At 53.8% G+C, this 12223-nt stretch overlaps 1 protein-coding gene across 1 annotated transcript in view; it reads right to left on the minus strand.

The window, feature by feature from the left end:
• The window catches only part of SLCO2A1 (solute carrier organic anion transporter family member 2A1), a 77999-nt gene that overhangs the window by 11279 nt on the left and 54497 nt on the right, over positions 1–12223 (minus strand). The window contains exons 4-10 of the mRNA XM_036850503.1: positions 8598–8825; positions 7710–7808; positions 5639–5775; positions 3724–3802; positions 3048–3212; positions 1826–2015; positions 40–205 (exon numbers count right to left, since the gene is read on the minus strand). Coding sequence (XP_036706398.1) covers positions 40–205; positions 1826–2015; positions 3048–3212; positions 3724–3802; positions 5639–5775; positions 7710–7808; positions 8598–8825 — 1064 coding nt within the window. The remainder of the gene's footprint in view (positions 1–39; positions 206–1825; positions 2016–3047; positions 3213–3723; positions 3803–5638; positions 5776–7709; positions 7809–8597; positions 8826–12223) is intronic.

A 12223-nucleotide genomic window follows, 5' to 3' on the forward strand; every position in this document is an offset into this window, starting at 1 on the left:
ACACACTCGGCAGTGGCCCGGGGCCCCTCCGGCCCTTACCGGTTGCTTGGAGACTATAGAGCTGACGTTGATTTCACTGCAGCCAGCATGGCAAGGGGAGAGGTACTCAACCCCATCGTCTCCACAGACCGGGTGGAAGGCGGAATCTGGGCACGAGCAGTCCCTGCGGCAGGCGGGAGGCTGTGGATGTATAGAACTTGATGTGCTGCCAGCAAAACAGGAAATGGGAATCAAACAAAGCAAGACCAAAGGAAAACCTCTCCACTCCAGCCCAGCGTGAGTTCCCCGCCTGGTTAGCGTGCCTGTGCGTCTCTGTTTGTCTTGGGCCAGTGCCACCCAGGGATCTGAATTATGTCTGTTGGAGCCAACAGTGAATTTGGCCGGTGCTCACGGCACCTCTACTGCTTCTGCTAGCAGGAGCCCAAACTACTAGTCGTTGGAAATGCCTGGTTGGCAAATCCCCCACTTCAGAAGGGGTCGAGACAGCCAACCAGTCAGGACTCTGAGGAGAGAGATGGCAGGTGCTATGGGAAAGTCACAGGCAATAATCTCCCTTCCCTTCTCTTTCATCTGAGCTCGGGCTGAGGCCCCTTGAGGCAACCCAGGGTCTAGACGGCTCCCGTCTCTGGGTCTACGTAGCCGTCACCCAGGTCACTCCATTCCCCTGAGCTCCAACCAAGGGATTTCACTGGCTGATCTCACCAGTCTTACCATATCTGATATTCCTGCTCTTCTTAGGGGAGGGTCCAGGTTGGGGCTGATAAACCACAGTTCAGAGCTTTGCTAAAGTAATTATACTAATCCTAGTTAATGGGCATCTCTCATGCTCCAGGCACTGTGCCCCGAGGGCTTTTCATGCGCCATCACGGTAAGTCTAGAATCAGTGGTGCTCCTTTTGTGGATGAGGAACCTGAAGATTAGATAAGTTAAGTAACTTTCCCCAACCAGTATAGAACAGTGCCAGAACTAGGACCTGGTCTGATGACAAAGCCCCGTGCTAAACTCCAAGTAAAAACCTTCTCGGTCTCTCTCAATCCACAGCCAGAAGACCAGTACAAACCAGGGGGTGGGGGGTGAGTGACATCCTGAGTGACACTCCCTTCCCTCATATCCACCAGAGACAGGAGAGTTTCTTTCAAAGAGAAAGAGAAAACACCAAGGCTGAAAAGTATGGCATCTCCAAGTATTGCAACCTCACCGGGCAAAATCTTAAAGAAGAGCTGTTGAAAGGTGGCTCCCAGGAAAAAAGTAACTGCTCCTTGCTCAGCACACTCCCTCATGGGCCTCAAAGCCCTTTCTGAACATGAAGCCAGACTTAGAACTTAAAACCATGTTGCTTTATGCAAACCGACACGTATACTTTACCTGCCCTCTTCCTCACCTGCCCTAATTTTTCAAGCCTGCCATCGCTTTCCTTGTTCTTTCCCAGATCTTTGCAGGTCTCCGTCTCTCATCTTTCTTTCTTTCTCTCATCTTTCATCTACGCTCAATAAGACTCTGTAATTTTAGCCGGTACAGAGTGGATGCTAAAGGTAGCTATTTCCTGGTTCCTGAGGCTCACAGCACTACAGATTCATCCTGAAACCAAACTAATTAGTTTTTGGTGCTTCTTAAAAAACAGAACCCTAACCCTGATTGCTGGTGACCCACTAGGACCCTCTGATTTCTTCTCATAATTGAGCACACTATTCAAGATCTGATTTTCTCAGTTGCCGCATAAGAGATTAGATCAACAAGGGAAAAGGAGAGAGGACAGTTGAAGAAGCAGAAGGGAAGACGTGTGGCAGCCACTGACAGGCTCTGGCCCCAGCCTCATTCCCACTACCTGCGGGGGTTGACCTCTGCCACGACTGGGGTGGAGCAGCCCATGAAGAACAGAGGGGCACAGAGGATCATGGAGATGGTGATGATGGTGGCAGCCACGCGGGGAATGGTTTGCAGAGAGAAAACAAAACGCTTCATGAGGATTCCTCCAAATAGCATCCCCAAGGCCGCAGCAGGGAGGTTCACAGCACCTACAGACGGAGAGAAGCTGGTCTGGGTGCACAGGCCTCACAGTGTGTGTGGGCCGCACACTGAGCTGGACCACAGAGAAGGGGGCATGGCTTCCTGAAGCGACATTCAATATGATTAATTGCAATAGTAATAAACGACATTAATTGAGCATTTACTGCAGAGTTATCTTGACATGGCAGACTGCCCTGCCTGTGCCAAGAATAAAGAAAGAAGTGGGGCCCTTGCAGCCAGAGGGATGTGGGTTGAATGTGCACTTATTAAGTGCCTTTCATTACCTGGCCCGTCCTTGAACTATGACCACATGGGGTTAGCAAGGCACTGGTGGTGCCCCCTGCCTGATGTGCTAGTCAGAGGCCAAAGGCTAGAGGCGTGAAGTCACAGCCAAGAGCCACACAGGAGGTCAGGGGTCACGCCCTGACCACCTTGCCACTTCCACATGGTCAAGCTCACCTGTGAATTGGGCCCCATAATTCCCTTGGGTACTTGGTGGGACCACATCAGTGTTTCTCACCCTCAGCTGCAAAAAACACCGATGCTGGATGCTGGACATTCTGCTTTCATTGATCGAGGGTGGGGCCTGGGCGTCCGTATGTCTTAAAGCTCTCCAGGGGAGCCTAAAGTGCAGCGGGGACGGAGAATCACTGGGCCCCATACTCCTTATCCAGGTGTATGTCTTCAAGTCATTGGAGAAGAAGGAAAAAACCCAGAGGCATCTTGCCCAGCTCCCAGTTCAATCCTCTCTCTTTCCTTTGTCGCCCCTGATGATGTCAGGGCCTTTGGGAGGCAGTCAGGCTTTCAGCCCCTCTGGCGGGGAGGAAGTCATCCCCCAGCCTCCGCCCACTCCTGTCTGGAATGATAGGGGCCTAAGAAATCTGCCAAGAGCGGTCTAGATTGCCAACCTGGAAGAATGTCCTTAAAATTCTTTCTCTCGGGCAAGAACCCTCTGGCTCCTGCCTGTGTCCGGTCTGGGGGCTCCCGGCCCTGGGAGGGTGGCGGGAGGGCCCAGCCGCGGCGGCACCCGGGAGACTCACCGATGAGGAAGTTGGCGTAGGCCGCGGAGGCGCCGTACTGCTTCTCCAGGAACTTGTTGAGGAAGGTGGAGAGGCCGGCAATGACGGAGGAGAAGGTGCACTGGGCCAGGACCACCAGCATGAAGAGCGGGTTCATCAGGAGCCTCAGGAAGATGCGGGGGAACCCTGCCAACAGACTGCTGTCAGGGCCGGGCCTCCGGGCAGTGGTCACAGGGTCCGTGACCCTGGCCACTGCCCTTCCTCCCCCCCAGGCAGCTCCTCTCTCTTCCTCAGGGCAGAATCCAGGCCCTGAGCCGTTCAGTGGCCTGTTGGGGGCACACAGACACTCGGACTCCACTCAACACGCACATGGGCTGAATGAAAGGAGGACAGGCCTGGAAGGAGTCAGGCGGAGGGTGACTGTACATGATGGCTGCACCCATGGGCAGGGAGGGGAGAGGAGAGCGTGGGCCAGGCGGTGCGGGGGGGCGCTGCCTCTGTCTGAGTTTGGGTCTCCTGCCATCTGCACAGCAGCAGTCACCAGGGCCCCTGGCAGAGCCCCTCGGGAGGGGTTGGCCAGTTTTAGACCACCTGCTCTTGGTGCCCCTCACCACACCTAACGCCACATGGGCTGGGCTACCCCGGGCCGCCCCCACCCCGAGCCAGCCCTCCCAGGGCTGCCGGATCACTCAGTTACGTTTAATGAAATCCACCAGGGAGCTTCTTGACTTGGCCTCTTCCATCTTCCTTGCCTCATCCGCTATGGTGGGCGTCCTCTGAAGGCGGCGAAGGGGGTGAGGGTTAATGACCCAGGTGCCCTGCAGCCACCTTCCCTGGGCCCTTGATCCTTCTGGTCTTAGTGGCTCAGGGCTGGGCAGTGGTCAGCCGCCCCGCATGTGTGTGGGAGGGCGTCCAAAGTCATCACCCCCTGCGTGTCAGTGAGACCGGTGCTTGGCCACCGACCAGGACGCGTCCATGCCAGGGCCTCCCAAGATATTATTTCATACCTGGGCGTATTATTTCGCATCTAACTGTTGGCTGATGCCAAAAGGCATCCGAGTGGATCTCACCCCTTGTCTGTCTGTCATGGCTACACTTCTTCCCTGTCCTCAGATTCCAGGGGCTGCGGGCTTCTGGGATGCTCTGGTCTAGAATGACCTCTGTTCTCCAGCTCTCTCTTTCAATCTCCTCTATGGAGTCCCTTCTTTCTTCTGGGCCCAAAGCTGGGTCCTGTTCAAGGCTCTGACCTGGCTCTTAGCTTGCACTTCCTGGGCAAACCTCCTCAGTGAACTCGCCTTCTGCTTCCGAACTTGTTAGCTGCAGCCTGAGGCCCCCAGCTCTGAACCACCACACAGACGCAAGGCCCCTGAGCTCTGACACCATTAGGATCCCCCAGGGGACTCATCAGCAGGCCTAGGAGCTCCCATTCATTTAGTGCTTTCTCCATGGTGGGCACCGCACCCAGCGCTCTGCATGCAATGTCCCGTTCCTCACAACCTCCTCCCAAGATAGGGACTCTATCGCCAGTATTTTAAAGCAGAGGAGACTTAGGAGCAAGGAAACTTGCCTAGGATCCCTCAGCTAGTTTACCAGTAGCAGAGCTGGATTCAGGTTTGCCTCCCCCCAAAACCACCCCGATGTGCTGCCAACCTCTGAAATTCTTCCTCAAGGCAAGCGGAGGCCCCTCTACCCTCGCCCCTCCCCCAAGCTGGGCCTAGATCTCACACACCTCATTGCCAGACGTCCAGCTGTGCCTCTGGCTCTGAACCTCGGCACAAGTTTTTGCCCCTCTCAGCTCACTGCTGAGTCCTTCTCGGCACCCCCTCCGAGGACATCTCCCCCTGCCCTTGCCTCAGCTGTCCGGCAGCCATGGCCTCCGTCCTCAGCTGCATCCCCCATCTCTACACCGGCCTCATCAGATCTCCAGCCTTCATTCCTTCCCAACTCTCCAACCTCAACCTTGACCCAGCTGCCATGTTGTCACCTGAGTGGGCACCAGTCACTCAGGATTTCATGGGATCAGAACAAGTTTTAGACCCTTCAGCCTAAGGTCAAGGCCCCCACCCAGACTTCTCCCTCTTGTTTTCCATTCTCATCCTTCCCTGATTTCTTTTTCTTTCCCCAACAGATATGACTGGAAGATGCAGGGCAGGGCAGTTGGCTCAAAGTGTGCTCCACTCGCAGCCCACCCTCACGCTCTGCAGCACGAGGAACCCCCTTCTTACTCAGTCCTTTAGGATTAGACATGACCAGCCCTATTACATGCAAAAGTCAACTGCTCCAGGGCACATATTCAGCTTTTATTGGCTCTTAATTCTTTATCCCACTTTAGATGAACTCAGTGTTTCCCCAGACTACATTCCCTGGAGCCCTCCTAATCTCTGAGCTGCTAACACAGTAAAGGGAACACTGATGAGATACCATCTTTTGGAAATTCACAAGCACTCTCACCTCCCAAAGTCTCTCAGAGGTCCTGTATCATGAAACTTGTTTAGATTTCACCCAGAATTTACTTAACTTGCTGCAACTTCTCAGCTATGTTTATTTTCTACCTCTACCTACTTTTATGAAACTCTTATAATCAGTAGAATTGTGGGTTCTCAGACGCTTACCTCCATTCCTCTGGGCATTGCTCGAGGAAAGAAAAAAAAGGGGAAAGAGGTAACAACTAGGCAGGCTGAGGAAATGAGCAGGCCCAGCCACCAGGCTCCTATCCATCGGGGATCTCCGGGGCTCAAGTTAACTGCAGCTGAAGAGAAAACAAAGGACACAAGTGTTTGTTGGATGAATGCATGATCTCACCTTACTGATCGGGGGAACTTTCTTCCCACGATGGAGAAGAGGTAGGCTGTGAGCTAGCATCTTCGTCCAGAGGGCATTCTCTCTCCAGGCCACTCTGGTCTTCTCAGAGAACGGAGACCACTGGGAGGATCAGTGAGGTTAACTTTGGCCTGCAAGCGCCATTTCATTGGTCAGTTTTCAAACCCATGCATGTATTCGTGGTTTCCAAGCCTGCACTCTTAATCACTGGATGCTACTGCTTCCCAACTTTATTGATCCCTAAGAAAGGAGGCCTCATAATCCTTAGGTGCTCACAAAAACAACCACCAACAGAGTAGGCCACCAGGCCTCTGAAGGAGATGCTTTCTTCTTTGTAGTCTCCCATCCACGTCTAAGGGTCTGCCACTGTGCTTCTCTTTGTAAAGAAACTACATGGGCACGGAGGGAGGGAGAAGATAGCAGAACAGCCCTCAGCCCAACTCTGTCCTGGGCACTGTCCCTGGTGCCCTGGGAGCTCAGTTGCTAGTCTCTTTGGGCAACGAAGAGCCAGGACCCAACTCAGGAAGTGCCAGTGAAGGGCAAAGATGGCTTGACCCTGAGCAGACAGCTCCGCTAGCTTTGCCCTTTCATTTGAAGTACAGGTGGATGACCCTGAGCAGCCGACATTGCGGTCAGACAGCCCCAGGGACAGGAGTCTACGGGCTCTGGCAGCAGGACTGGGTTAAGGCCTGCCCACATTCTTTGTGGGACAGGCAGGTTCTGATCTGGGTGCTGGGCACTGGCGGGTGGGGGGGTGTTATTCCTGAAGGTCTGGCTTGGACCTGCCTTCCAGCCACATCTGGCCTGTGGGAACTTACATATCACCCACACACGCCCCACGCATTGCCCCCCTTGGCTCTGTCCGGATGGTTTCCTCCACTGGGAAGGCCTCTCCCATCACCACCTGTGTAATTCCACCCACATGGGATGCAGACCTCACCTCCCTGGGAGGCCCTCCCTCATCACCTCATGGAGGAGCACTCTTTCTGCCTTGGAACTGTCAAAGCACTTTGTCTATCCCTCTGTGACAGTGGCAACCTTCCCTGCCTTGTGGGAGGCTGTGGTGTGTAAGGCAACCTCACAATAGCCATATGCCCTTGCAGGGTCCATCCTGGGGTCGGCTCCCTGAACGGTTAACTCAGTACGTGTGCTCCTGTCTATGGATTGTACTTTCTCATCCTAAGATACACAGTGGCTTCATCCAGATCACTTTTTAAAGAGCTCACTCCTGTCAACCTCAATATATATCAGGCATGTTCTAAACACTGCAACATCTCTATTTCACTATCATTAGCCCCATTTTACAGATGAGGAAACTGAGGCACAGAAAGGATGAAGATACTTGCCCAAGATCACTCAGCCAGTAGAGGAGGCGGAACCAGGATTAGACACAGGTTCTCTGCTACCTGTGCCCACATGGTTAAACACGATGTTACACCCCTCTGGATGGGAGTCATAATCCATGTGTGTATTCTATGTAGTTCTTCTTCTTTTCCCCAAAAGAGCTCTTATCAATATTTTCTTAAACAATCAAAACCATCTTAGAATCAAAGAATCATAGAGCTCTTTTTAATACCACCACCAAGACAGGCAGCTGTGGTGGCAACACCTGAGGCCCTGCCCTAGGTCTCAAGGTTTCCCGCTGCAGAAAGTGTGATTTCTTAGGGCAGAAAGTGTGTTTTCTTCAGCAGCGCATCCCCCTTGCCCACCCCCACCCGGGGCCCTGGAGAGAGGAGGCCCACGCTGTCTGCTGACTGCAGGAGGGAGGGAGGGAGTGGGTGGCGAGGGGGCCGTGAGCATTTAAAGTTCAAGCTTCATCCTTGTCCTGATTGGCTGGGGGTTGTGGTCCTGGCACACACTCACCTGTGTCCACCCTGCCGTAGTCCACAAAGATCTGCAGCATGACCGAGCCCAGCAGGTACCCGAAAGCCGGTCCGAATACAGAGATGGCAAATAAGATGGCTGGAAAGGGGAGGAGGAAAGGAGGCTGAGAGGGATTGAGAGGGTGGCAGCCACGGGCTCTTTCCCTTGCTGAGGGGTTCCTGAGACATCACCCCATCTGTCCCCTGGCCCTGACAAGTCCACACCTGTGGCATTTACTATAGGCACGGCTGGAGCCACTCAAGATCCTGAGATGTGCGGAACCAAGCTGTTTCTCCTCCAGCCAGATGCCAGAGAGATCCGCTTGCCCGGAGAGAAGCGGCCTCCTCGGCATTTACAGATGCTGGCCCAGGTGCGTGTTGGTGGGCAAATCTCCTTGCAGGTAGAGTGTGGCAGTGGCAGCCCTGGGGGAGCTTGTGGGCCACAGAGCCTGTGGGTGTGGTCTGTCTGGTCTGGGCCGTGGGCCCTGAGGATGCTCAGTGTGGCTTGTTCTAAGGGAAGGACTTGGTCAGTCAGATGGTCATGTGCTATCTGCTTTGCATATGCTTCTTTGAGGCCAAACTTTTCCCTAAGTGGGTGGCTCAGAGAACACGTGTGCCCAGCCTGTGCCCAGACTCGACAGACGCAGTAGCTACTGCTGGTCGAGGAGCTGCCCGGTGCCTGCCCTGGGACCAAGGGCTCACATACATCACCTCAGGTACTCCCACGTCCCCAGTGCACAGAGACTGTGGGCCCCAGCCTGCAGGTGAGGAGCTGGGGCCTGGGCCGGGACTCCAACCAGGTGTGTCAGATCCCCAGACAGCTGTACGCATTGGCTGGGCCACGTCAGGATCCGCCCCCATCCCGCAGCCCTCTTCAAGCCCGACTCACAGATGTACAGGGGCGAGTTGTTGGGCTCCGAGAAGTCGTCCACGTAGGAGATCCCGAACGGCTGGATGGGCACCGTGCCGATGCCTGCCAGCAGCTGGGCCACCACCATCAGACCCCACATGCTGCTGGTCTCCTTCCGGGAGTCCTGGGTGCTGCTGTGGCACTTGCTGGGGGGCAGGCCCTGCCAGTGTTTCTGACAGAGCTCAGTGTGGAGGTGGCTGCTGTTCCCTGCAATGAGACAGGGGGCGCCGGTCACCCCCACCCTGGAGTCCTGGCCGCATCAGCTGGCCTCCAGACCCGGCCTTTCTCCCAGGCCTTCTGGGAGCGGCTCTAGAAACAAACGTGAGAGGAGGGGAGAGGGCGGGCTCCCTGCCCTGAGGCGGCGTGGCCCTTGTCAGGTGTGAGAGCCATCCTCATCTCCTGGGGATCCATTCCTTCTCCTCTCTGGGTACAGGTCGGGGGCTGGGCATGGAGGGATCAGTACCTTCCTCCCTGGGAAAGCGGAACCCAGGCTTGTCGGCCTTCAGTGCCCCTGTGCGCAGCCTCAGGCTCGGGCCCCCAAGGTGTGGTTCACTTCAGCAGGACAGAGGTCATTCTGTCCCACAGAAGATGGTGTCACCCCCAGCCTGGGATGCTCGCCAGGGGTCATGACTCCCAGAGCCCTCACTCCTGGATGAACCCGGCATTGGGTCACGCTAGAGAGCCCTGTTGTCCAAGGCATTGAACGTGCTTACCCAACCTGGCAGCTCCCAAGGATCAAGAACCTGGGAAGCTGAAGGGACTTTGAGACCGTCTGGTTTAAACCCTCCTGTTACAGATGGGGGGCGAGGCTGCACCTTCTGTGAGGGCCCCAGAGGCCGCAGTATGGCCTGTGGGCACCAGTGCCTGTGGCTCTGGGGACCTGGCCAGGCTGGACGGCCACTCCCATGCCACTGTTTCCAATTTGGCCCACACGAAACAAAGAGCGCTGTCAGCTCCCTGAGGCCTTGAGGGCTCCTGAGGGCTCCTTTCCATGAGATGCCTTCTTTCCCAGCCTTGTAGAAGCCAATGGAAACTGCTAACGTCCCTGATCCCGCTCCCTGGAGTTCCGTTCCACTCTCATCTGTGGTCCTCCCAGAGACGGCAGAGCTCTGAGCTGGGTGGGCCTCAGAGTCCCACAGAGAGGAAAAGCGAGGGCCGTGGACGAGATCTGTCCATCACACTGGACTCTGCCCAGTGCTGTTGAGCTCAGGGCTCCTCTGGACGGTGGGGCTGGGGAGGGGTCTGCCCTCCTCATCGTCCCCTCACCTCCCGCAGACACACATGCTCGTCCAGCCTGGCCCCAGCATCTCCTGTCCTCTATACTAGTGCCTGTGTAGGACATGTTTAAACACCACTGGCCTAGGGGGCTCCCCCATCGATCGGGGGCCCCTTGGCAAAGGGGGCCAAGACGCCTGTCTGGTCAAGGTCATCCAGACCTGACCCCAGCTGTGTGCAGGGGAGCTGTGGGCACCCAGGCCAACGGCCAGCCCCAGACTTTTGTGAGTGTCCCTCTGTACCTTCCTCCTCCCACTCCACACCCATTGTCCCACCTTTCAATTCAGGGTTCGGATAGAGAGTGGTCTAACCACATGGGTAAATAGGAGGCGCCTCTTAGAATTAGAGTGGGGAGGTAGCCTTACTGACATGCAAAGACAGCTGTAACATCTTGTAGATTCAAAAAATAACTAGTAGTTTGGAGAAGAATATGATCCTTAATTTATAAAATGTATGCAGCCTAATGGAATTTTCAGAGAAAAACTCTGGAAGACCATGGTTCTCTCAGGGTGATGGGATTGTGGTGATCTTTGTGTGTGTGTGTGCTTGTCTCAGTGTACTTTCTAATTTTTCTATAATGAACACAAGATACTTTTGAAATAAAGCAACAGTAAAAGCTTTTAAATTAAAAATATTTTTTTCATAAAAATATATAGCCAAAATTTAACATTGTCTCTCCCGCTTCTTATTTCTTTGTTCCACAGCCATTGCCCTAGGCCTGCAAAAGGCAGGCCCATCACACTAGGGCCGAGTTTCTCTGCCCACTCCACCTTCCCTGACGCCTCTCCTTGCTTGTGTATTGGGCCTTTCTCTGACTTACACGCTTTACTGTAGAGATCCAAGTTCCAGCGCCAGAATTTTTAAGCTTCTATTTACTGCACAGGCAGACACTGCCAAGGCTGTGACGTACATTTTGTCCTGCTCACAGGGGTTATTGGCCCACATAAGTGGTTGCTCTGGGGCAGAGCTGGTATTTGAACCCATGTGTGCCTGACTCAAAGTCCTTAATGAAATCAAATCTGAAATGGCAGCTTTGAAAAGACACAACACACATTTTTCAGGGATGGAGGAGCCAGGCCTGGGGAGATTCCTCTACCCATCCCTAGTTACATTCAAACACATGAGCCCTCTGACCTCTGTAAGTGGCTGGGAACTTCCTCTCAGGTAGAGGTATCCTGGAAAGGGGCTGGCTGCTGGGAGTTTTGCTGAAATCCGAGACAAAGAGACGAAACAAACACATGGTATAAAGAGTCAAGAAATTGGCTTTGGTGAAATAAGCCAGACACAGAAAGACAAATACTGTATGATCTCACTTATATGTGGAATCTAAAACAGTCAAACACAAAGAAGCAGAGAGTAGAATGGTGATCGCCAGGGGCTTGGGGGAGGGGGAAATGGGGAGGTGATGGTCAAGGGTATAAAGTTTCAGTTATGTCAGATAAGTTCTGGAGATCTACTAGAGAGCATAGCGCCTATAGATAACAATACTGCACTGTATACTCAAAATTTACTAAGAGGGTAGAACTTAAGTGTTCTTACACACACACACACACACACACACACACACACACAGTAATAAAGGGGCAGGAGGAAACTTTGGGATGTGATGGATATGTCTGTGGCTTTGATGGTGGTGATGGTTTCATGGGTATACTCATCCTCAAATTCATTAAGTTTTATACATGTTTTATACATTACTATGTACAGCTTTTTATATGTCAATCATATCTCAATAAAGGCATTTTTTTTTTAAAGAAAGAAAAATTGGTTTTAGCCCTAGGTAGCTGTGTGATCTTGAGCAAGTTTCTGAACCTCTCTGAGCCTCAGTTTCCCTTTAGGCAGAGACCATAAGGTGTCTGGATAGGGAGAGTCCCTATGGGTCATTAAAGGGCTAGAAGGCTATGGTTCCAGAAAGGGGAGCAGGCATGAAAAACTGGACCCGCTGGTCAGTCAGCATGGCTGATGGCTGTGCCTGCCCCTTTGTAGGAAGGCTGGTGTGCCTCAGTGATGCTGCAAGGGCCTGATTCTCAGGATCGTCACTTTAGTCTGGAAGCACAAAGCTGTGAAATGTTCCTGCTGAGGAAGAGCCCACTCCTCACCACACTCAGGAACCCTCCCACCAACACTGCCCCGTGTCCAACATTCAGAGACGGGGCTGTGGTGCTGGCACACTCACGCCCATCCCCAGGGGGAGGCCCAGGTGGCTGTGGGCAGGCAAGGCCCATAGATGTTGGAGCGGCTGGGCTGGGGGCCTGGGACCTGGGTTCTAGTCCTCGATCTGATTCCTCACGTCAGTGACCTTGACTTTGAAAGCCCTCAGAGGATTCCGG

This window comes from Balaenoptera musculus, chromosome 4 (assembly GCF_009873245.2).
Source record: "Balaenoptera musculus isolate JJ_BM4_2016_0621 chromosome 4, mBalMus1.pri.v3, whole genome shotgun sequence".
Classification (NCBI taxonomy): domain Eukaryota; kingdom Metazoa; phylum Chordata; class Mammalia; order Artiodactyla; family Balaenopteridae; genus Balaenoptera; species Balaenoptera musculus.